Source organism: Somniosus microcephalus, chromosome 16 (assembly GCF_052327205.1).
Source record: "Somniosus microcephalus isolate GS21.2 chromosome 16, FLI_Smic_1.0, whole genome shotgun sequence".
In the NCBI taxonomy this organism is placed as follows: Eukaryota; Metazoa; Chordata; class Chondrichthyes; order Squaliformes; family Somniosidae; genus Somniosus; species Somniosus microcephalus.
The window spans coordinates 64,093,352-64,118,572 of record NC_141002.1 but is presented as its reverse complement, the minus strand read 5'-3'; the positions used below and the strand labels follow the sequence as shown (position 1 = coordinate 64,118,572).

The following is a 25,221-nucleotide window of genomic DNA, read 5'->3' as shown; positions in this document are numbered from 1 at the left end:
CTATGCCTGGGTTCCTGGGAGGAATCATGAGCCAGTTGGTAAGGGGATGGCCCTCGTCCCTCATTAGCCAGGCTGCCACCCGATGGTCTGGATGGAATAGAAGGGGTATTGGGGACTGGCGCACTACAAAAAGCATCATGACTTCTGCTAGGAAACCAGGCACAGAACTGCATAACTCACTGCTTGTGCTCACAAAAAAGTTGAGCATTGAGTGAAGGGAAGCATTTCCTATTGAGAATCAGTGATTTGGGCCGGGGAAGGAGGCGGTGTGGCGGGAAGAGACACAGGGCCGCATGAGTGCAGTCCATGATGCCCTGAACCTGCAGGAATCCAGCAATGCAGGCAAAGGTCAGTGCTCGCTCTTCCTGCTGATCAGCCTCCAGGGGAAGATAATGAACTATTGTTGCCTCGTAAACAATGCATTAGTGACCTGCCGGACTGGCGTGTGCACAATACAACAGCTTCCGACCACATATCCGCAGCATAACAAAGACCGTCTACTTCCACCTCCGTAACGTCGCCCGTCTCTGCCCTTGCCTCAGCTCATCCGCTGCTGAAACCCTCATCCATGCCTTAGTTACCTCTAGACTTGACTATTCCACATTCCACTCTACGTAAACTTGAGGTCATCCAAAACTCGGCTGCCCCTTTCCTAACTCGCACCAAGTCCCGTTCGCCCATCACCCCTGTGCTCGGCGACCTACATTGGCTCCCGGTTAAGCAGCGCCTCGATTTCTAAATTCTCATCCTCGTTTTCAAATCCCTCGATGGCCTCGCCCCTTCCCATCACTAATCGCCTTCAGCCCCACAACCCCGCCCCCTCCAGAGATAGCTGCACTCCTCTAATTCTGCCCTCTTGCATAACCCCGATTATAATCACTCAACCTTTGGTGGCCGTGCCTTCTGTTGCCTAGGCCCTAAGCTCTGGAATTCCCTGCCTAAACTTGTCCGCCTCGCTACCTCTCTTTCCTCCTTTAAGACACTCCTTAAAACCTACCTCTTTGACCAAGCTTTTGGTCACCTGCCTTAATTTATCCTTATGTGGATCGGTGTCAAATTTTGTGTTTTAAAATACTCCTGTGCAGCGCCTTGGGATGTTTTACTATGTTAGAGGCGCTATATAAATACATTGTTATTGTAGTAAACTGACATGCTGCTGATATCACCAGTTTGGAAGAAGCCAGAGGCATTAAAGTTTATAGCCACGGTGACCTTCACTGCCACAGGCAATGTAGTGCATACCCTGGCATGGGGCTCCAATTCTCACTCCAACAGGTGGCATAGGTAAGTGACTGTCTCATTGTTGGAACACAGCCGCCTTACACACTGCTCCTCACCGTTGCGTCCTTTGCCCTTTTCTTGCTGCTGCTCCTTCTGATTTGAGAGCCTCAAGGGTAAGCCCAGCAGCATTCCCACGTTCAGCAATTAAGAACAAGCAAATCTTGAGAACCTTCCCTCCACATACTCACACTCAAATGTATCTCAAACACTGGCAAAACAGCCAAAAACATGGCCCAAAAGCACCTTAGAAGCTTAAAGCAAATAACCAAAGACTTACCTTATTGGAGGGGATGATCCCTTTAAATACCACTCGTGAAAGCTGCTCACCAACTGTTCCTGCCATGATTTGCTGGGCGGGTTAAGGAAGTGACGTTTCAGGCATGCACACCAATTTCACAAATGGGTTCCGATTCAGGCGCAGGACTCGGATTACCATGTTTAAATTACGTCTGCATTTGTTTCAGGCGGCCACTAGGAATGCTTCTAGTGTACCTGAACCAATATGGCGTCATGCACCATTTCAGTATGGAACGTCATGTTACAGAATTTGACTTTTTGGAACTTGCTTTGGAGCCAGAAAACATACAAAACACATACCAAATTCTACCCCGTGGTTTCGGTCACTCATCACAAGGATTTTCTCCAGAATTGATTTGAAATCAGATCGACTATTTTGTTATTTGAAAGAATGGGCATTCTGACTGATTTCATGGCACATACTTAATGGTTACGTAGATATTTCACAACCAAACATTTAACCTAAAACCATCATCTTCCAGTCCATTACTCTCAGGATCTGAATCCCAATACTGATTAAACTGTAAATGGAATCGTAGTTTGTTGCCATCCAATCAGGAACATTTCTTCTGAATCCACTGTGGCCTGATCTGGCAATCTGAATTCATACACCAAACCGAATAATGATACCATTGTAAATTTTGTGTTGGTCTGCTGCAATACAATCAGGCACAAGCATGGCAACAGCATCTATGGATCAATCAGCTGAAGGAAGGAAGGCAGATTAGTAAACTTAGCAGCATTTTTGTAAACTATAACAACTTCAAAAATCCATTAATGAAATTCTATGGCAACAAGAACAAATCAATTGTAGGGCTTGCTTCTCCCACTCCCACCACAACCATCGACCCCCATTTCAAATAGTTATGCCTGGCCAGACATTCTTTTGAAGCCAAGAGCTTTAAGGAAGCACCAATTTCCTCTATGCAAAATTAAGGAAATATTGACCACGCAGAACCTTATTGCTGTAAACAAATTCACAAGACCAATTTGATTTGCGATACTTCTGATTTCCACCCCACACATTTTTACTGGAGTGAATCTTTGTATAAATACACGTGCAACACCAAATAACTGGCTTCGTCTCCCATTCCACCTCCCAAGTAACTTTCAAATGCAAAGCTGTTAGAAAACATTTAAAGAAAGTCAAATGTCATGCACAAATGCCAATATTCTTAGAATGAATTGAGCAGTCAAACCCCAAAATCAAACCGCACAGTTAATTTCTTAAGTGTCTTGCATTATGAATGATCCATTATGATTCATATGAAACAGCTTAATAGGGTAAAAACAGTTTGTCCAGTAAAGCTGCCTTGACCGCATACATACTTTCAGGTGTACTCATTGTCTATCCAAAAAAAACAATTTGCAGGCGTTCATTATTTATATTGTAAGACTCTCCAATTGCTGTGTAGTTCCCAATTCATTCTGTTCAGTGGGTTCTATGTTTACACAACTATCATAAGATTAACACTGGAATAAAATCTTTGTAAAGTTATTAACATTAAGAGGAAGAGAAAAAAGCAATGCTTAAGTTCTGAACATGTTCAATAAGATTCAATTTGTTTACTAGATTATACATTCACACAGGGTTGAACAAAATATAGGCAATGTTTAAATTGTGTCTAATTACTTTTATTTTGAATTTGTGTTGGTTGTTTTAGTACATGGCTTAGACCAATGTCTGTAAAAAAAATACAGAAAGCCATAAAAAATATATATCTGGTCTGCCTTGGTTTATCTCACATGAAGCTACGCACAAATTAAAAGAAAACATACAACTCATTTTTCAGAGTAAGCAAATATCTCTATCCTGCAATACTACATTGCTTTATCAACTTAATTTGGTTCATTACTACTCAACACAATAAGTTTCCAGAAAAAAAACATTTATAACGAGAAATAAAGGTTTTAAATTAATGATATATATGAGAGTATTCAAAACCCCTCCCACTTTCCCCATGCAGGTATGCTTAAGCAGTTTTCAATTTAAACAATTCATTCAGGAAAATAAGCAGAGATGAATACTTGTAACAATTGTTCTCATTTGTAGAATACAAAAAAGTAGCCTTTATACACAGTTAAATCCTTAATTTGTTTTTAAATCAAGACACGAAACACAAAGAATATACACTTAAAAGTAGTTTACAGCAATATGTATATTTCTAATAATTTAATGTAGCATTTAATACAATAGTTAACCAAACTGATTTATTTAATTTGAACCAAAAGCATTGAGAAAAATTAGGGCAGAATGTTGAACCTGGATTGTAAACCTGCTTAAGTGTATAATCCAATTTTTTTTTTTTTTTTAAAAACATCTTTATCAAGAATATACAGCATTATTGCATATAAAAGTTTGTGCAGGAATAGCTTTGGTTTTTGAAACTGCACACAACCTAATCATGCACATATACAATGTTCCGCGGCAACATCTTTGCCCAATAACAAAACAACATTTGCAAGCGTAAACGGTGAAGAACTTGTACTGCACATTTTAAAAACAAAAATGCCAAATCTATTGTCCGTATTAGTCCAGAGATGATAGAAATTTCCACAGCGATTTTTGTTAATACTAATGTAGAAGTTAGAGTGCAACTGTTTTGTTTTCATAATGTTGAACATGACCGGGGCATTTTGGTATCTCCTGTCTTGGCAACAGAATGGACATTATCTCCAGTTTGTTTTTAAAAGTCATGTTGCTTCAGATGATCATGAAGGAAAGCAAATCCCACAACATTCCATACAGATTTCCAAGCAGTCCGAGGACTCACAGCAGGCGTCCATAATGCCACAGTCCATGTCACACGGGCAGTTACAATCATCCCCAAAGTCATCTGGTCCACAGCAGCAGCAACAGTTTTCAGATGTACAGATACCACAGGAAGCTTGTCCCAGGATAATGTTGCAGAAGGTGATGAACTCACAGAATAGGCAGGCGAGAATGCAATGCACACAACCATCTTCAAGTGGGGAAAAAGTGTAAATTACCATACATCCCACAGATTGTAAAATGGGGGAAGTATAATGTCACATCATGACAAGGCAAAAGATAAAGCTAAATCAAAACAAACTGGTTTGTAGGTATCTTCTGTTCAGTAATGACATACTATGATAATTTCACTACTGAAAATATTTAAGAAGTCTGTAACTAATTAACATCAGTAATGGTTAACACAAATACTGAGGAATCTCAATATTTTATTGATTTTACCAAGTTTATACTAGATTGATTCCAATAGAGAAAAAAAAATGCTGTGTGTTCCACTCCCAAAAACACCAAAAGCAAATATTATAGGAATGTATATCTGGCTGTGGTAATGGAAACTAAAAGGAAGCATTCAATTTCCTTCCATATTTCCAAGGAAATGTGTTGGGTTGTCCCATTTCTTGTCCATGTTAAGATTTAAAAGGCCAAGATCGACAAGATTGTAAAATAATTCTGAGTGGTACTTGCAGTAAACCCAGGTACCAGTATACATGCTGTGCAAAAGACTTTCACTTAAGTTTTTGTACCTTCTGTATTCTTCCCAAAATGTTATGCACAAGCTTACAATAGCTTTGCTTAAGTTCTTCAAAGTTCCATTAATCCCTTCAAAAGTGAATGCAATGCTGATACATTGGTGACCATGCATTGTGAATGGTGAAATCATTTGCATGTGACAAGTTGGGATCATAAATTACATAACAAATGAGGTAAAGTAACTATTTGAAGACTATACATGAAAACAGTTACCCATTATTACTAAATGTCTTCCAAACTTAGTTCCAAGAATTGATTTGAAATATAAATAATATTCACCGATATTGTTGTGTGCTGGGCAATGGAACTCTTCCTATTTGGGTGCCCAGTGTCAGCATCAAACACTCCCGTGTCAGATACGGCAGACAGAGGTAGTAAAACAGCTCCCTCTACTCTACCATAACGTGCCTCCATTCCAACGTCAGAAGAGCATCATCTATTGCACCAGTCAGATATTATTTGCAATTTCAACACCCGCCATCCTAAGCAAGATTGCCAATTAGTGCCAGTTTTGGGCTGTGGGTTTGAGACCAGCCAAAATCATTTCATATACGACCCTTCCAGGCTGCAGACAGAGCACATTTTCAGCTCATCAGTCTGGGCTCGAGTTGAACTTGGGTCCCAGAGATGAAAGGCCATGTGTTTAACCCACTGCATCACCCAGTTCCCTGATCATTTATTTTTTATTAACATACAAATTTTATCTTTCTTACATACAACCAGATCTTTTATACAAGAGACAAATGAAAATAGAATTATCACTGAAATAAATAAAATTAAATCAGGACTTTAAAGAATTGCACTGGGCATTTCCTTGGGATTTCTCCCAATCAGCCAGCGTAAGTTTGCCAAAAATCAGCAGAAACTCAGTTTACATCACTTAACCGGGGTTTCCAAAGTTACACCTGCCAATCTGGAGAACTCCCAAGAAAATGCCTGCCGATGTCTGAATTGCATGCAAGTGGATTTTAGTGTACAAATTGAACGATGTGAAGATTGTTAACTAATTTAAACTTTGGACTATAATTTCTTGCTGACTGAAGCAAACAAATTCAAGGCTTTCCCTTAGTAGCTAATTTAAGGTTTGAACAAGACAGCAGCATATTGTTAAGCTCACTTATGCAACACAAACCTTGGTCCAGCTCCGTTTTAGCTAGCTATGCTGGCAGAGTTCAGAGCACTCGAAACAAATCTCCAGACACTCAGTCGTCTCACAGCAAGAATCAAAGAGTGCAAAGTCGAAGTCACAGACACAGTTGAGGTCCTCAGCAGGGGTCTCCTCAAGACAGCAACAGGCACAGCAATCACAGCAGGAATTACAGACACCATGCTGACAGGAGGAGCAAACCTGAAGAAGGCCAAGGGCGAGCTCGGTGCAGTGACAGAAGAGACAGGCCAGAACCAAAGAAGCACAGCAGTCTGATGCAAAGAGAAAGGTTTGAATAAACCAAATAAAGTCAATAAATTAAGTAAATACAGGGTCATGAAAGCACATTTATTCAAATGTTCTTTCTACACAGACACATTCAACCCACCTTTTCATTTTTGGCTTTGCATTATATATATCTTTTACACATAAAATATAGCATCCAATGTACAAGACAAATGAAGCAAACATTCAAATATTTAGACCATTTTATGGCCTAATACAAAGGAGGACAAAAGAAAAGATATAGAAGAGGTGGGAAGCCTTGTTCCTTTAAAATAGACCTATAAACACAAGTGTATGTTGCAACTTGATATTGCAAGTTTTAATTTCCTACAGCATTTAGTGGGGAGCCCAATAGCACATTCCGTAGTTTGCTGGGCTCCTAACCAGAGGGTCACAAATTCAAATTTGATGAAAGGTCATCGACCTGAAATGTTGGAGGTTATTTTACCTTAAAAAAAGAGTGGTTTGGGGTCACGTGGGATGTTAAAGTGTTAAAAATCTGAATCCTGACTAGACCCTGCCTCCAACCCATCCATTTCCTGTTTTAACGGAGTTGGGGTGGGGGGCCAGTAGCCAACCCGCTCCTAGGAGGCGGGTCGTCTATTTAAATCGTAAAATGAGCCTGGAAACCTCGGCTTTAACTTCCATTTTGAATTTAACTTTAGCTGGTCAGGTTTTGCAGGCCTAGTGAAACCCTCCAGCTAATGCAAGGTGAGGTCTGCTGGATCCAGGAAGTAAGTGCCTTTACACTGACCTCCTGAATCAAGCGTCCCTACCTAACCCAACCCCCGCGATTGGAGAACTCCCCACCCACAAAGAGGTCTCCGATCCCCCCTCCCCATGCTCCTCTGGCCGCCGCCGCTCTGGCACTTGAACCACAGATTATTGCCAACACACCTCCTCCTTGCCACAACTCCGCCGCCCACCACCCCCCCCAAAACCGGCCACCAATCATTCCCTAACCACGTGCCCACCTGCCTCCCCACCACCGGTGCTGGTTCTGGCCCCCAATCCTCAGGCAATCCCTCCCCCCCCACGGCTGCAGGCCTACCCGCCCGGAGCCAGCCAGCCTTTCAATCTGGTTGGCTGCGGGTGGGAAACAGAAGCTTCCACGGCAAATCAGGCCCCGATTTCCTGACCGCTTTGGAGGTCCCCCCTCTCCCAACCTGCCTTCCCCATTAAAATTTAGCCCGTTAACTCGGTTTCTCTCTCCACAGATGCTGCTGAACCTGCTGAGTATTTCCAACATTTCCTGTTTTTAATTCAAATTACTGTCATTGACTGACATTTATAACTCATCTACCCTGATAGAGCAAGTTTTGCCAGTTATTAGCTGGACTCTAGTTGAAGCACCATGAGGTAGCGCCAAAACTAATTAGGTCCAGTCCACACCAGAAGAGCGCAGCTTCTCGTTAGCCAGCCACTGAGAAACTCCATGGCCAAAACAGACCTGCCCTCCTGACAAGGAAAGCATGTCAGCAAAAAGCAACAGTGGGGAACTTAATAGGAAAAGAAATAATCAAATAGGTTTGAGTTTATTTTATTGCTCAGTAAGGTGGAATTTGTCAGTACTGGAGAAATTAATAGTCCTCCATGAAGTGTCAGATCAAAATCTTGCAGATCATTACACATTAAGTGACAAATGTATAGTAAAGCTTCTTTTTTTCCTGTTACAATAGCATGCCTTATCTCTCACTCTCAGGAGATGACCCTACTTCACCATCACTGAAATGCCAAAATATCAGCAACACAAGCGAGTGGATTGAGACCGCAAAATCCAACTCATGTCCGAGCCCCTATGGCCAACAAAAAGGAGAATTCATCCCATCAGCCAGGAGTGGATCTAAAAGGACAATAGGTTAATGCAATGTGTTATCTACTTCAAATGCAACTTTTAGACCGTGATTTTATGAACCTCATGGGTCCGTGGAAGGAGACATCGGTGGCAGGTCCCGACCCCACTGTTGTCTCCATCCCGGCGTCTGAAATGAATTTCCCGATTGGGCTTTTTAAACCCAACCAGCGCGTTTCCCGGCCAATTAGAGGAAGCGAGTCTGGTGACATCATTTGATGACGCGTCATCAGCCAGTTTCCTTAAGGAGCCATGGCCAACTTTATTTTGACATTTGTGCTGTCGGTGTTCTATAGCATTGAGGTGCTGCAAACACTGACTAGCACTACTCAGGAGGTGCACGGCTGCACCCAGGCTCTCCCATGACTCTCTCCATATGCTTATGAGTCACAGCACACAGGAAGTTTCACTTCCCTTCCCATGGGCGGAAGAGACCGCCCCAGGAAAACAACACAACCTGGTTGCACATTGCAGAGGAAGGCACAAGCAGGGATGTGGCCAGGAGGACCCAGGTGCAGCACCACAAACGTTTCAATGATTTCAGTAGATCAGGAAACATTAGTACAAAGCCACACTCAACCTCATCCTGCTGTGCCTCTCATCACATCCCAATCACTCTGCTTTCCCTACCCTACTCCTGCACATCCTTACTCACACCAACTTATCTTGCACCTCCACCCATCCCTCTCTCTCTATTATCCCATCCCCATCTCACTAGCCACCCCTCAAATTCACCCTCATCCTAGTGCAATCATACCAACTAACAACACACAAGGGTAGGCACTTGTGTATTTTATCCAATGTTCATGTAAAGTTTCTGTGAATGTGGTGTCAAACATTGAAACCTTTATTTTCAACACTGTGTTCTTGGACAGATTTGTGTGCACCTTTGGAAGTGGCTTAGTGAGCTGCAGTGAATGGAGAGACAGAACAGTACCCCGCCCACCCCCCCAAATGGTGCCGAGTGTGAAAGGAAAGACTTGGGCATTGTAGGGATGCTTTATGTTGTTGGTGTGGGGCAGTGCCAAGCTGGCACATCAAGTGAAGTAAATCTGGTCATGGTGAGGCCATTCCTAGCCTCCTGCGCAGCAATGTGCTTGGGTGCTGATGCCCTCTGTACTGTGCATCAGATGATTGCGGAGAAGGTTGGTGTTGGTGCTGCTGGTGTTGGGGCTAATCGTAGTGGGATTCTGAGGACCAAGGTACGAGAGTATAAAGGGTACCCATGCTGATGGAATAGATAGCAGGTGAAGTAGAGATGACAGAAGCGATGTCAATGGTGAGAGTGGTAATGAGGTCAGACTAGATGGAGACTTGTATAAAGACTTGCAGCATGGTGAATCTGTTGTGGCAATGCAATGAGGAAGAGTTTGTGGATGAGGGAAGCCATCTCCAAGGTGGGAGCTTTTACTGTATATTTGAAGCTGTCAACTCAACAGCTGATTCAATGGCCACTGAACTCCCGCCTCAGCTTGACAGACATGGTCCACCAGCGTGGAGCCTGTGGGCGAGCTGTCAAATGCAGTAGGTGAGCTGAAGTTCATTGTTAAGTGGCTCTAAACAAGCCACTAATGACCTGAATTGGGTCTCCCGCTGTGAACCCGCCGCTGTGTGTTTGCTCCGGTCTGCTCAGCGCCGACAGACCAGACATCGGGAAAAGGCGTGTGGCGGCGTGTTCACAGCAGGGTCCCAACCCGCTGGGGAAAAAAACTTTCCCATCCGACCTACCACCGATCGGGCCCGCTGACCTCCCGCAAAATCCAGCCCTTAATTTTTACTCTACACAGACCCTCAATTAAGTCAGTTAACATAAGCAAGTCACCTCATACATTTAGCAAAACAAATATTTCAATTCCAGATTCTGATTTGTGCAAACAATTTTTAAATAGTGTCAGATAGGTCCTACAGTGGTACCAGAGAGGGTGACAATTTTCACCAACTATGGAGCAATTCACTGACAGACCCACAATGTCAACTGAGTGGGTCTCACTAAGTTTCTGACCCAGAAGGTCTTTCGTCATAGAACTACCAAAATGAAATTAAGAATGCAAGTTAACCCAGGGGTGGAAACAGAAGAAACATTATACTGCAAATTATTCTTCCCCACCCCTACATGAGGTCTACACTCGCACACATTACGGACAATATTCCTGTTAGAAAGCAAATCAACCGGCAGCAACAATCAGGGGAATTTTAACCTAACTCACTGGGTGGGAACCCACAGGATCGGGTGGAATGCTGACTTTATACTCCGCACAATAATACTCTCCAATGACTTCAATGGAGAATAAAATCGGCTGTGTGTGCAACCAGCGGTCCATCCGATCCAGTCATTTTCCCCGACGGCGGGTTAGGTTAAAATTGCCCCCAATAAGCCTGCACTAACAAGTGCTCAATTCTCCGTCTCATTCAGCTGCAGCACATTAGCTACAGGATTTTCTATGTTTCCCTTTAATGGATAGTGCCTCCAGCAGGTCAAACTTGTAAGCATAAGTTAGTTCCTGGGAACATCTCACTAGGACACATCATATAGCTATCTCTGGAACACAACAGGACTGCAGCCATGTTGTCACCTACTTTTCACTTCTAGTTTACCATTCAAAGCATGCAGAAAGCCAAGCCCACTGGCTCTCCAGTGACACAGTTCTTAGACAAGACAACCATCATCCACTGCTAATCAGCATGCAAGCATAATAACTGCAACTGCATGCAGGTTTGCTTTGGCAGGCAACTGAATATTATTTTTAAATCATCTTAATATTTCAACAAAGGAAAACTACAGAAACATTTCTTTTTTGGGGGGTTGGAGAGTAAATTGCCTTCCACTTGTCCTGGAGAAAAGTGTGCTCAAATGTTAAACACTCAATGGCTGTGAGCTCTTGTAATCCTGGAAATCTGACAATATAAAGAGGTGATGAATGTAGTTCAAGTAACTTTTCTTTTCCTTGCAGACATAATCAATATGGCAACAGACAAATGAAAATCTGATTGCAATTACTGGACAAAAGCCTAAATGCATCTTGCATGCATGCAAAGAGCTACCTCAAGGAATTAATTTACAAAATTAAAGTAAGCTTTGGTCAAATAAATCACAATTTAAACATTGCACTCAGTATGGGGAAATATTACTATACTAAACAAAACTATTCCCCAGGAAATATCCTATTTTGCAACCTTCAGCAGTTCTGTAGTTTAAATCGTTAGGTGTTGATGATGATTCTGGTATTGCTTTTGAAATGAACTACAACAAAAATGTTGCTCTTTCTTAATTTGAAATAATTAAGCATACTGATATATCATAACTGCACGTGAAAACAAAGGTTTTCTTCTCCAAGGATACTCTATTTTCCATCCCTCCCCCTCTTCTGCTTCATACACTCCCTGATCACATGTAGACATACAACCTATTCTTATGGAAGGAGACAAGTGTACATTTTAGGGACCACAAAAAAACTGCACATTTGTTTAATTTTTTCTACAGATTCTGGAAAATATCTATGATTTGTGGAACAGTTTCCAAATTTATTTCCCCCCCAAAATACTACAAATGTTGGAACTTTAAAAGATGATATAGTCAACGTGATAATGAGTTTAAGTCTGTCGATGAAGGCCAACAGACAGGGATATTGTAGTTTTAAAAAATTCAGTCATTAATATGCTGCTTCAAATAGAATCCTCAACTCACTTCCTTTATGTCTTGTACATCCTGTTTTGATTTCCTGAAAAATTAGTTGCTCCCTGAAGCCTATTAATTATCGTTAATATAACTGACTGTTAGGCCCTGAAGGCAGAAGCAGTAATTGACTCATCAATTTATCTCCACTTTCAGGTATTACCCAAGTTCATGACATCGATTAAAACATTATAATGCACTTTCTAGCTTCACTAAACCTGAAGTGATTTGAAAAAACAAAAAGCACACCAAGGACTGGAGTTAACTGGCATTTCATTGGTTAAATATGAATGCAGGAAATATGTATTACTCTCTTGCTCCATTATTAAATGCAAATAAGGCACTGGTAAAATAAACTACTGGCTATGGTTTAACTGAGAGAGAAATTCGCACGCATGAATAAATCACATTTTTATTCAATACAGATCAGAAACTGAACAGACCGTTCTCTGTTTAAATGCAAATTAGAAAAGGATCTAACTAAGCATTTGATTAATCCCCTATATTTTAAACCTAGGGAAGGGATCTAGTTCAGAGATTTTCATATTTAAGCAATAGACATAGGAGTCCCCTGCAGTGGTGAAAATAAAAAAAATTAACACACACCTAGTTTAGGTGCAAAAAATGCACAGTACCATCAGACCAATAGCAGTTTTGAGTTCAATTTGCTGGCACGTACAGGGTTAAACAAGCACACTACATGACGTACTTCTCTCTATAGACTGTAGGTACATCCAGTGTGCCGGAATTTGGGGTTTCAGACAGGCAGTATCCAGTTTACACTGCCTGGTTGATAAGTGAATTCCGTTGATCACGCACAGCGCTCCTCCCCAAACAGTTACATTCTAAATGTTTAGACTGTGCTCGCAGTAGTACCTGCAATCTTCAAATCATTTGCAGGTAGTTAAAGTGTTCCAGAAGTCCAAGGGATCCTCTGGCCACCTTTGTTCCAGAATCAGGACCAAACACTGGAACCACACTAGTTCTAAAATAAAAAGCCTTGATTTTCCAAGGTTATGTTGAAGCTAAGCAGCCTCACCAGTGCCAGGCAGAGATTGGAAAATCAGGCCTCATGCCCAAATTGTGCCTGAATTTCCAAGATGCAATTTGGGGGTGGAATTCAGGAAAAAGATGAAGCTGTGCTACTGGCAAGTGTGAGACTCCTTTAAATGTATTAATTACTTAAATAAGGTCCCTTGTCAAATTTCCTCACTTCGGGTTAAGCTCCACCTATATAAGATAGGCAAATCAGCAATCTGATGTAAACTGTCCTTTTAGCAACCCTATAAATTTATTTTTTCCTATAGAATTTTGTTCTTCAGAGTAAATAAAATGTCATGTCAAAGGTTACCTCACTTAAAATCCCTGATGACATGTACGCAAAAGCATCAACAAGGGAGACATGTATTAATAACAATGTAAATTTAAACTTCATCTTAACTTGGTAAATGTGTCAATTGTCAGCTGTCTGCCACTGTCACATTTGGGATTTTTGACCATTTTTTCCCAATAGGAAGAATATTTAAGTGTTATTTTAAAATTAAAGAGAGAGTCCACACAGGTTTAAAAACAGATATATGCTGAAGCTACTATGACAAGGAAGGATTGATGTGTTAATGAGCCAACTTTCCTTAATGTTTACCATTATGATCACAGATGATAAGTAATTCATTATCTCATTTCAGACCATCAGTAGGCTATTCCCTCTAGATGGTTTTCTTGGAAACCCAGCAAGGAGTTCTCTGCTGAGAATGTACTCTTGGGAGGAAGTTAGCTGGCTGGGGTTGACGGGCCTACTGGTGAATCTCTGAATGGGGAAGAAGTTCGCCACTTCCTGTGAACAGAGGGAGAAGTACAAAGGGATACATGTGAAGGCTATCAGGATGGTCTGTTAAGTGAAAGGCAAGAAAGGCCTATGCAATTTATTGCAAGACTTGTGCTGACCAAGCCTGTGCAAGCTTTGCCCATTTCAATGCTAAGATGGCTGAAAAGCTGCCATATTTAGCTGACGAACTGGGATATCGCTGTGTAGTTTAATATTTTTCTTATTCACAAGGAATGGTCTGAAGTTAAGTGGCAAGTTTTTTTTTTTTTTTTTTAGAACCGTCACTCTGCACATTCACTAGTTGTCTGTACAATAAAGTAACTTAATGATTTTGTATCTGGCCTCGTCTCACTGAAGTGCTTTAATCGACCGACTGAAAAATTGGGAGAAACGCATGTGAGGGCATAGGTGAAAGGCAAAATATCAAGTTCAGATCACAAGTATTATTGTTATGCACCCCCCCTCCCCCTGCATGAAATGCCATGGTATTATGACGTATTGGTCAGTATGGGCACATCCCCGAAAGTAAGATGTGGGAAACACTTACTGAGCGACAAATGCCACTGAATCCAAGGGAATATTTAAGGCAGACCCAAATGTGCAACAGTTACTCCAGTATATATTAGACAGAACCAGTTGTACATCAAAGTTTAAAATAATGCAGTTAAACACCAAGGGCAGGATTTTCATTAAGCGGTCGGGAAGGAGGCGGGACTACAACTTTCGGGTTTTAGTCCCGCCTCCATCGACGTCTGGCCAATCGACGCGATTTTCCCTTGATTGACCTTTTGAGCCCGCCCAGCGGGCTCAGCAGGCCAATTAAGGGCCACCCGGCAACAGGTGACATCACAGACTGAAATGTCATCTGTCAAGAGTTTTTGACAGATGAAATATCAGTGTTTCACAGCTGTTTGAAGCTGTCAAACACTGACAGTCTGACTTCTAACCTGAGTCCTTCTACGCAGACTCAGTTAGAATTCTCACCGACACTGAAAGCTGAAGGCTGCCACTTTTGACAGATTGCAGCCATTCAGCTTTCAGTTCCGGCTGAGTGATGGACTCCCGACGCCTAGAGAAAGAAAGGCTGTTAAGGCAAGTACAGGTAAGTAAAACTTCTTTACACACTTTAGACACACCAAACACACTTACCTTTGCACTCATGCACCAAACACTCACCTGAACACCGACATCGCGACCCCTCCAACCCGACGGCCCGCCTACGCTAACCTGGCGTGGTTTGGAGCCGTCGGGAATCCCACACGACACCCCTCAAAATAGGGATTAGGCTAAAAACTGCCGGTTAACTGACAGTTAATTGGCACTAATCCCTTCCCGCCTCGGGTCGGCGGGTCCCAGTGCGGGGCGGGTACCCGCCTCCCATGAAACTTACGTGGAGGCGGGTTTTGGGCGGGATGGTGTCGGGACCCCCGAATTCGGGATTTTTGCCCCCCGCACGCCTGAAAGCCCGCCTCACGGCACACTGAAAATCTGGCCCCAAGAATCTTTTAGTCACTTGGTCAGTATTCAAGCATCCTAGGAATGTTAACTATCACTGCCTAAACTTATATGCAATCAAAGAGTGCACTTCTGCATTTGCTCTTTGAGGACAGTTTATGTTATCCACACCTGCAAAGCATATCACACTGTCCAATTATTTATCACATGATAGGGTGGAGAACACAACAATCGAGTCTGAAAATATTTCTTCAACTGATTTCGGTGTTAAAAAGACGGTGCATGGAAATTGGTTATGGGTCATTTTTGGGTCCCTAACCAGTGGCAGGCTGACAGCATGCACCCCACCCAGAAGGCTCGCAGCCGGCCTGAAATTGGTTCTCGGGCCGTATTAACATTCCTTTTAGTGGCGGTCACTGCTTAGGCCGCATCGGCTGCTTAAGAATTCCGAGCGGAGCATTGCTGGCTCCTGTTCTGTTCTATCAAAACCAATTTCTGCAAGACTGCCTAAAACAAGCAGTAGGTCCCTCATTTACTTACACAATGAGCCTAATGCCAGTTTTAGGCAGCCACCTAGGAAGCCTGCAAAGCTGCCTTTACCAATGTGGCGTAATGCAGGAAGTTGCGCCCCAAAAAAGAAATTGGTCCTTTTTGCCCCCATTTTCCGCCAAGAAAACTGGCACAAGGACCAATTTCTACCCCATCACTGCATCTTCATTAGTTGTGCAAAAGGAACTATTCCATCTCATAGTATGGAAGTGTCTGAAGGCCAAGTAAGTTTCAGTAATATTGTAACCTACAGAAACAATTGCCCTAGAATAGGTTGCTAAATGTAATCACAAGGTAGGTTTGATTATCAATAGTAAAAGTTATTAAAAGTAAACAAGACAAAAATACACTGCAGTGTTGTAATGAATGATTATTGATTATAAAGCAAAGTTAGTGGTTTTGCATCAATTAAGATTCAATACATTTTGCACATTAGTCTGCAATTATTGCCAAGCTCCTCATTTCTGTGCAATTGCAGAAATGTTGACTTTTATTTTATTGTGAAAACAGAGCTTTTGCTCCTCACCAGGAGCAAAAGCTAAGAGCTATCATGGTGCCTATGCATGCTGTAGTTGAGTGTTGGATACAACATGCTCACCATCACTTTTTTGATCTGCAAACAGATTCATCTGATGGGAGAAACTGATTCGGTTGCCCTTAAAAAAAAAAATGTTTTCCCCAGCGGCACGCTACGGAGACATATAAAGCAGGTGATTTCCAAGTTCAAATCTAATTTTGTGCTGAGTTAGCTGATCTCAGCCAGACAATGATAGGTGCATTACATTCAGTCTCATCATCCCTGGGATAGGGAGGGGAAAATTGACCAGAACTCCTGAGCCTGAATAGCATCCAACTGCCCTGCTCCAACTGCACATGAATAGCTGGCAAGTGAGGAAAGGAATGGGCTTGGCCGTTATGGTGCAGCAGTTGTACAGTCTTGCGGACACACTATATGGCTTACATATTAAAAATGTGTACTTGGGTGAGGTGCCATACTTCGGTATACAACACTGTCCTTCAGGAAAGGAGAACATTTTTAAAAAGACATCAAGGGGATACAAGGAAAAATTCATTTTGAAAGGAATTCAGGTCCTTGAATTTAGATTATGTAAGATGTACACAGGTTTTAAATTAACAAAATGATGGGATTTTGATGCTCACACTCTAAACACATCTGCAAAATTTGTGCATAATTCTAAATATACCATTAAGTAATCTCATTGATGATCACATAACAAGCAACCAGATTTGCATGATGCTAGATCCTTACATTATATTGAAATATATCCAATTACTCCCTGCTGGTGGGTCAGGATGACCAGATAAAGTAAAATGATTCATAATCCTACAGGTAACTAAATCATTTTTCAATCCGATTTGAAGAGTTTACTGAATGAATTCTTCCTTGGCAAACAAAGAAATCATGCTGTAATTCTTAAGAATTCTCTTCAGAAGAACTATAAAAGCTTTTTTTTTTTTTTTTTTTAAAAAGCCACTGTAGAAAAATCAGCACAGATAAGTAGTTCCTTCTAGTCTTGTTCCATAACATTATTTAAAACAAACACCGGAATGTAATAAAATAATTCTGCATAGTTAAACTTACCTTCTGGTGTGGATGCTGGTTTCTGAGAGTTTGTAGAGCTTAATTTGCTTTTCCTGCTGCCATTACTACTCACAGAAATGCTTGATTGGAGTTTTCTGTGCATTTTCTGAGAGACTGGAGCAGAGAGCTTTCTGTGATCAGAAATCCCATGCGTGACCCCGTTGTGGATTCCAGTTACATTACTCAGACTCATGTGGCCATTTTGTAATTTGCCAGTTTCCCCCTCAGTTTGTTCCAGTGCTGAAGCAGTTGGCCAAGGCAGTGATTGAGGTTGAGCTGAAAGAATATATGCAAGGAAGAATAGTGAAAACTCTTCTTTTTGTTTGGAAAAATAAAACTGTTGATATTAATTTTTGGTGCAAATTGAAGATTAGTAAAATTTCATAATCGAGTTCTGAAAGTCAAACTGCTGCAACAATCTTTGAACAGCAGCTTTTAATCCAACATGCGAGTACTAGAAAGAACTGTGTTGCAAAATATATATTTTTTTAAAAACAATTAATTTGCTACAAAATAACATTGGTTTCAATATAATTTAGTGCACAAATGTTACACAGTCAACATATAATCTAATGGCACTTAAAAGGACAATTAAAACATTTGACCAGCACGGTGGCATAGTGGTTAGCACTGTTGCCTCACAGCGCCAGGGACCCGGGTTCAAATCCGGCCTCGGTTGACTGTGCAAACTCCACGCAGACATTCTCCCCGTGTTTGCGTGGGTTTTCTCCGGGTGCTCCGGTTTCCTCCCACAGTCCAAAGATGTGCGGGTTAGGTTGATTGGCCATGATAAAAATTGGCCCTTAGTGTTAGGGGGGATTACGGGGTTACGGGATAGGGCTTGGGTGGGATGGCTGTCGGTGTAGGGACCGGGTGCTAGGGTTTGGATGATCAGCCATGATCTCGTTGAATGGCGGAGCAGGCTTGAAGGGCCGAATGGCCTACTCCTGCTCCTATCTTCTATGTTTCTATGTACCGTGAATGCCAGAGCTGGAGCAGGAAGCAAAAGACTTGTACAACAGGGACTGCACTTCAAAAGTACTTCATTGGCTGTAAAGCGCTTTGGGATGATCAGAGGTCATGAAAGGTGCTAAATAAAGTCGTTATTTTTCTTTTAACCATTCAAATTTGGTAAAACTAAAAAAGTACAAACTATAGGTACATACAAACACAGCAACAACAACTTGCATTTATATAGCACCTTTAACATAGTAAAATGTCCAAAGGCACTTCACAGGAGCGTTATCAAACATAATTTGACATCATAGAAACATAGAAAATAGGAGCAGGAGTAGGCCATTCGGCCCCTCCAGCCTGTTCCACCATTTAATGAGATCATGGCTGATCATCCAAATTCAGTACCCTGTCCCTGCTTTCTCCCCATATCCCTTGATCCCTTTAGCCTTAAGAAATATATCCAACTCCTTCTTGAATATATTTAATGAATTGGCCTCTACTGCCTTCTGTGGTAGAGAATTCCACAGGTTCACCACTCTCTGGGTGAAGAAATTCCTCCTCATCTCTGTCCTAAATGGCTTACCCCTTATCCTTAGACTGTGACCCCTGGTTCTGGACTCCCCCGCCATCAGGAACATCCTTCCTGCATCTAGTCTGTCTAGTCCTGTTAGAGTTTTATAAGTTTCAATGAGATCCACTCTCATTCTTCTAAACTCTAGCGAATATAAGCCTAATCAACACAATCTCTCCTCATACGTCATTCCTGCCATCCCAAGTATCAGCCTGGTGAATCTTCGCTGCACTCCCTCCATGGCAAGAACATCCTTCCTCAGATAAGGCGACCAAAACTGCACACAATACTCAAGGCGTGGTCTCACCACGGCCCTGTACAACTGCAGCAAGACATCCTTGCTCCTGTATTAGAATCCTCTCGCTATGAAGGCCAACATACCATTTGCCTTCTTAACCGCCTGCTGCACCTGCATGCTTACCTTCAGCGACTGGTGCACAAGGACACCCAGGTCTCGTTGCGCTTCCCCTTTTCCCAATCTATTGCCGTTCAGATAATAATCTGCCTTCCTGTTTTTGCCACCGAAGTGGATATCCTCGCATTTATCCACATTATACTGCATCTGCCCAATCACCCAACCTGTCCAAACCCAACATCGAGTCACATAAGGAGATATTAGGACAGATGACCAGGTAGGTTTTAAGGAGCGTCTTAAAAGGAGGACAGAGAGGTAGAGAGGCAAAGAGGTTTAGAGAGGGCTTTCCTTAGTTTAGGGCCTAGGCAGCTGAAAGCACGGCCACCAATAGTGGAGCGATTAAAACAGAGAAAACACAAGAGGCCAGAATTGGAGGATCAGAGAGATCTCAGAGGGTTATAGGGCTGGATGAGGTTACAGAGATGGGGAAGGGTGAGGCCATGGAGGGATATGAAAACAAAGATGAGAAATTTAAAATTGAGATGTTGCTAGACTGGGAGCCAATGTAGGTCAGTGAGCACAGGGTTGCTGGGTGAACGGATGAGGGTTTCAGCAGCAGATGAGCGGAGGCCGGTGGAGTCAGGCAGTTAGAGGTATGCAGTCTTGGTGATGGCGCGGATGTGTGGTCGGAAGCACATCTTGGGGTCAAATACAACACCAAGGTTGCAAACGATTTGGTTCAGCCTCAGATAGGTGCCAGGGAGAGGGATGCAGTCAGTGGCTAGGGAACAGCGTTTGTGGCGGGGACCGAAGACAATGGCTTCGGTCTTCCCAATATTTAGTTGGAGGAAATTTCTGCTCATCAGTACTTGATATCTGACAATTTAGACAATGGAGGGATCAAGAGAGGTGGAGAGGTAGGGCTGGGCGTCGTCAGCATACATGTGGAACCTGACCGTTTTTTAATGATGTCACCAAGGGGAAGCATGTAGATAAGAAACAATGTAACCATAAAATCTGAAAATGTATTTAATTGCACATTGAAAATATATGCTTGGTATACCAATTGGAGTTATAAGAATTAATTCAGTAATATTCTCTGTAAAATGTCTTCAAACTCTCATCAATTGTAATCCTTATATAGTACCATCATCTTCCAAAAACAATCCCTGTTCTAGTCACGTGCCCATCAGACATCAAGTCATGGATGAACTGGAACTTTCTCCAACTCAACAGCTGCTAGACAAAGAATCTTTTCAGCCCTCACCAGAAGCACTGCATCTTGGCCCCAGATTTCACCACCCCCCACCTTCCTGGCTGCTTGCTCAGGCTGAACCGGACAGTGTACTGGTCTCCTCTTTGATCCAAAGCTGAACAGCAAGACCACTTCCACCTCGGCAATATTGCCCATCTTTGCCCCTACCTGAGCCTCACCACCGCTGAAACCCTCGTCCATGCATTCTTCACCTCCAGACTATTTCTCTGACATATCCCTTGCCTTATAAAATCCAGAATCTCTAACTCATCCAGAACCTTATCATCTGAATTCTATCCCACACTAAGTCCCATTCACAGATCACACCTGCCTTTACCAAACGCCAACAGAATTCAACTGTGCAACATACTGATGTTCAAAATTCTCATCCTTGTCTATAAATCCCCGTACGGCCTTGCTCCACTTTACTTCTGCAACTTTCTCCTGCCTTATTCTCCAGTTTGCACCCTGTGTTTTTCCAACTTTTGACCTTCTGTGCAACCCTCCCACTCCACCACTGGCAGCAGAGCCTTTCATCATCATGCCTTAGCACTTTAAAACTGCCTTCACAAATCTTTCCCCCTTTCAACTGGCTCCTCGAAACCGGACCATTAAACCAGCCCTTTGGTCACCTTCCGAACCCTCCTCCCAAATCCTGCCCAATTTCCCTTTGTAAAGTGTCACGAGCCATTTCACTACATTAAAAGGTGTCATATAAGTGCAAGTTGCTGCAACAGACACAGCAAAATCTGGTAGCAAAGAAAAAATTACACTGGTAATAAAACTCAATAAAAGTTCTACATTTATACAAAAATTTTTTAAAAAAGGACTGCTGCTGTGCTCAAGGCCAAGTTAGCCTCTGGGGTTGTGTAATTAAAATTAATTTTATGACATGGGCGATTAGTATACCTCATTCTTCATATAGTTATATTCATTATACAATGGATAGATCTCAAGTTAAAAGCGAGATCACATATGATGCTCATCACGAGAGTGTTTGACTCAGCATGAACAACAGGCCCTCCCTTGCCTCTTCCACAGGATTGCCAAATAAATGCTTTAAGCAGGAAGCAGCTGAATAGCACAAGGTCAAGCCAGAAGTCCTGAATAGGTTACTAAACCATTCCCACTTCTGCCCCCAAGCCATTTGAAAATAATTGTTTAATTATAAAACACACAGATTTTGTCCAGTTTTTTCAGATTTGTCTGGAAGCTAGAAATGTATTCAAGATAGAAACACATTTAAGAAGTTCACATCTCAAGAATCATGTGTGTGTCAAGTCTTCAATGCACCATCTGCCTTTAAAAAAAAATGCAGTGTAGTAATGTTTGGATATGGATTCACTAACATTTATAACTACGCCAGAACGGTGGCATTGTGGTTATGTTACTGGACTAGTAATCCAGAGGCCTGGACTAATGATCCGGAGATGCGAGTTCAAATCTCACCACGGCAGCTGGGGAATTTAAATTCAGTTAATTAAATAAATCTGGAATTAAAAAGCTAGCATCAGATAGTTGTAAAAACCCATCTGGTTCACTAATGTCCTTTAGGGAAGGAAATCTGCCGTCTGTACCCAGTCTGGCCTATATGTGACACCAGACCCACAGCAATGTGGTTGACTCTTAACTGCCCTCTGAAATGGCTATGAACAACAATAAGGACAAAACCGGACCGACCGCCCGGCATTGACCTCGGCACCAGCTGCGGACATGAACAGCACACCCAGCCCAGTCAACCCTGCAAAGTCCTCCTCACCAACATCTGAGAAATTGTGCCAAAATTGGGAGAGCTGTCCCAGACTAGTCAAGCACTTATTCACAAATATCCTGCTCACTGATGCCCAGTTTGGGTTCTGCCAGGACCACTCGGCTCCAGACCTCATTACATGGTCCAAACATGGACAAAGGAGCTGAATTCCAGAGGTGAGATGAAAGTGACTGCCCTTGACATCAAGGCTGCATTTGACCGAGTGTGGCATGAAGGAGCCCTAGTAAAATTGAAGTCAATGGGAATCAGGGGGAAGACTCTCCACTGGTCAGAGGTCAATCATCATAGCTGCAGGAGTTCCTCAGGGAAGTGTCCTAGGCCCAACTATCTTCAGCTGCTTCATCAATGACTTTCCCTCCATCATAAAAAGGTCAGAAGTGAGGATGTTCGCTGATAATTGCACGGTGTTCAGTGCCATTCGCAACTCCTCAGATAATGAAGCAGTCCATGCCCACATCCAGTAAGACCTGGACGACGTTCAGGCTTGGGCTGATAAGTGGCAGGTAACATTCGCGTGTGCCAGGCAATGACTATTTCCAACAAGCGAGAGTATAACCACCGCCCCTTGACATTCAACAGCATTACTATCACCGAATCCCCCACCATCAATATCCTGGGGGGGTCACCATTGGCCAGAAACTTAACTGGACCAGCCATATAAATACTGTGGCAATAAGAGCAGGTCAGAGGCTGGGTATTCTGCGGCGAGTGTCTCACCTCCTGACTCCCCAAAGTCTACCATCTACAAGGCACAAGTCAGGAATGTGATGGAATACTCTCCATTTGCCTGGATGAGTGCAGCTCCAACAACACTCAAGAAGCTCGACACCATCCAAGACAAAGCAGCCCACTTAATTGGCACCCCATCCACCACCTTCAACATTCACTCCCTCCACCACCGGCGCACTGTGGCTGCAGTGTGTACCATTTACAAGATGCACTGCAGCAACCCGCCAAGGCTTTTTCGGCAGCACCTCCCAAACCATTTGACCTGAACCACCTAGAAGGACAAGGGCAGCAACAGGAGGTGAAACAATTGTTCCCTTTCAGCCAAGGTTGAAATATATAGTATGAACAATAAATCTTCTTTATATGTCTTAAAACAGATCAGTAGATTTTCTAACACTTTTTATCCTGTCCAATATAATGACAGCGAACTCTTACAAACACAAGACACCATTCATTCTATTTCAGGTTCACATGGAAGATGAGAAAGATCACATAAACCACAAATAATGCATCTGGGACACAACATTTGGATCCTGCTAAGCTGCTAAGCTTAATGCAAGACAAAGTTGCTTACTAATGAGGACATATAGTTTACTCACCCTCTAAGCTTATACCAAATCCATTCGGAAAATTCTTTTTTCACCTCTGGAATTTTATATTACATGATGCTACTGGTACATCATGAAGGGTACATTCATTATTTTTTACAATACTAGATTCTGGTCCCACGCTGTGTACTATTAGCTGCTACTTCAAAAACAAACGAGCATGAGTTTCCTGTGAAGGTAGAAGTGTTTGTGCAGAAGGAGCTGGCTGAGATACTGTGTGTGTTAACTGAAGGCACCAGTTTATTCTTTAATATGTTCCTCTTACAGTTCAAAAGAACAGAAACCTGGCAAGCCTTTACACATGCTGTACCGAGGAAGTTTAAGGAGGCTACAGATATCTAGCTTCCGCTTTTATGAATCAGGACACAAAAAGGATATTCCCAAGCTGTGCCTCTGCCTCCTAATATATTAAAACAGCACTACAGCTGCTCATGCACTTTTCTGGGTTTAACAGGTTTAGCACACCAGCTATGTAAACACAACTGGACCTTAAGAGCTCCACATTTGTAGGATCATCTTCTCTATCTAAGCACACATTAGATCAATCTCTTCTTAGACACTGATGCCAAAATAGCATCAATCAGATACTGTAGTGGCTCTTGGGTATATCCTTTGGACTTTTAAATAACCACGCTATTTTGTGTTATTAGGACAGTAGAGATCCTTCATGTAGCCAAAAAATAGACACCAGAGGCACACAGGATCAGAGAATCACTTTTTTTTTTGGGAAGAGTGGGGGTATACAACATTTTTGTAAAATATAAAATTATCTTGAAAGCCACTTTTGCTGTGTGTGTATGTATTTGCGTGTGTCTGATCTGAGAGGAGGTAACGAGATTGGGAGGGAAAAGGTTGTAAAACTTACAACGTTCCCCACCAGCATACATTTAGGATCTGTAGCCAGGCACTACGGGTGCTATTCCTGGAACTAATCAGTTGTACTGAAAAGATTACCAGCTACCCATTCGATAATGTGATATTTATAATGCAATGTCAACTTATGTTGCCCTGTCATGGTCTTCTCAAACAGTCTGCCTGAGTTACTTCTAGATTTAGAGTGCCAACGACATGGATACAGAAGAAACCAAATGAGCATAATGGATTTGGTCTCTCTCTGCTGATTTATGAACCTTAACATTATTGTGTAGTCAAGCCTTGAAGCAAAAGGTAGAAATGGTAAAAGACTGATAAGGTGGCTTTCAGTTCAACCACTGAATAGTATAGTGATTCTTGCCTAGACTATATAGCCTAAGCTCATATTTCTCAAGACTTTTCAACATACTGGAAAACTATTTATGGTGAGTATAAGCATAAAGGAAGGTGGAGGTACCTTAATCTTAACTGTCAAGTTCACAGCTTCATCTTTCTACCTCTGAGGCAAGACAAACTGCACCCATTCATAATACTTAACAGAACATACATTGCAAAGTTGTGATCATTTGGTTATATACAAAGTCTTCCTGTAATCAACACAAAAGAAAGCTG

General features: G+C 42.3%; 1 protein-coding gene across 4 annotated transcripts in view; it reads right to left on the bottom strand.

Moving 5' to 3' along the window:
• Nucleotides 1-3,197: 3,197 nt before the first annotated feature.
• The window catches only part of mdfic (MyoD family inhibitor domain containing), a 61,723-nt gene continuing 39,699 nt past the window's right edge, over nt 3,198-25,221 (bottom strand). For 3 of the 4 annotated variants that reach the window (XM_086009165.1, XM_086009161.1, XM_086009164.1), the window contains 3 exons: nt 17,491-17,766; nt 6,234-6,520; nt 4,455-4,541 (listed from right to left, as the gene is read on the bottom strand). In XM_086009165.1, coding sequence (XP_085865291.1) covers nt 6,255-6,520; nt 17,491-17,766 — 542 coding nt within the window. In that variant the 3' untranslated portion in view covers nt 4,455-4,541; nt 6,234-6,254. Of the gene's footprint in view, nt 4,542-6,233; nt 6,521-17,490; nt 17,767-25,221 lie in introns of all 4 variants that reach the window. The other variant, XM_086009163.1, reaches the window with a different exon arrangement.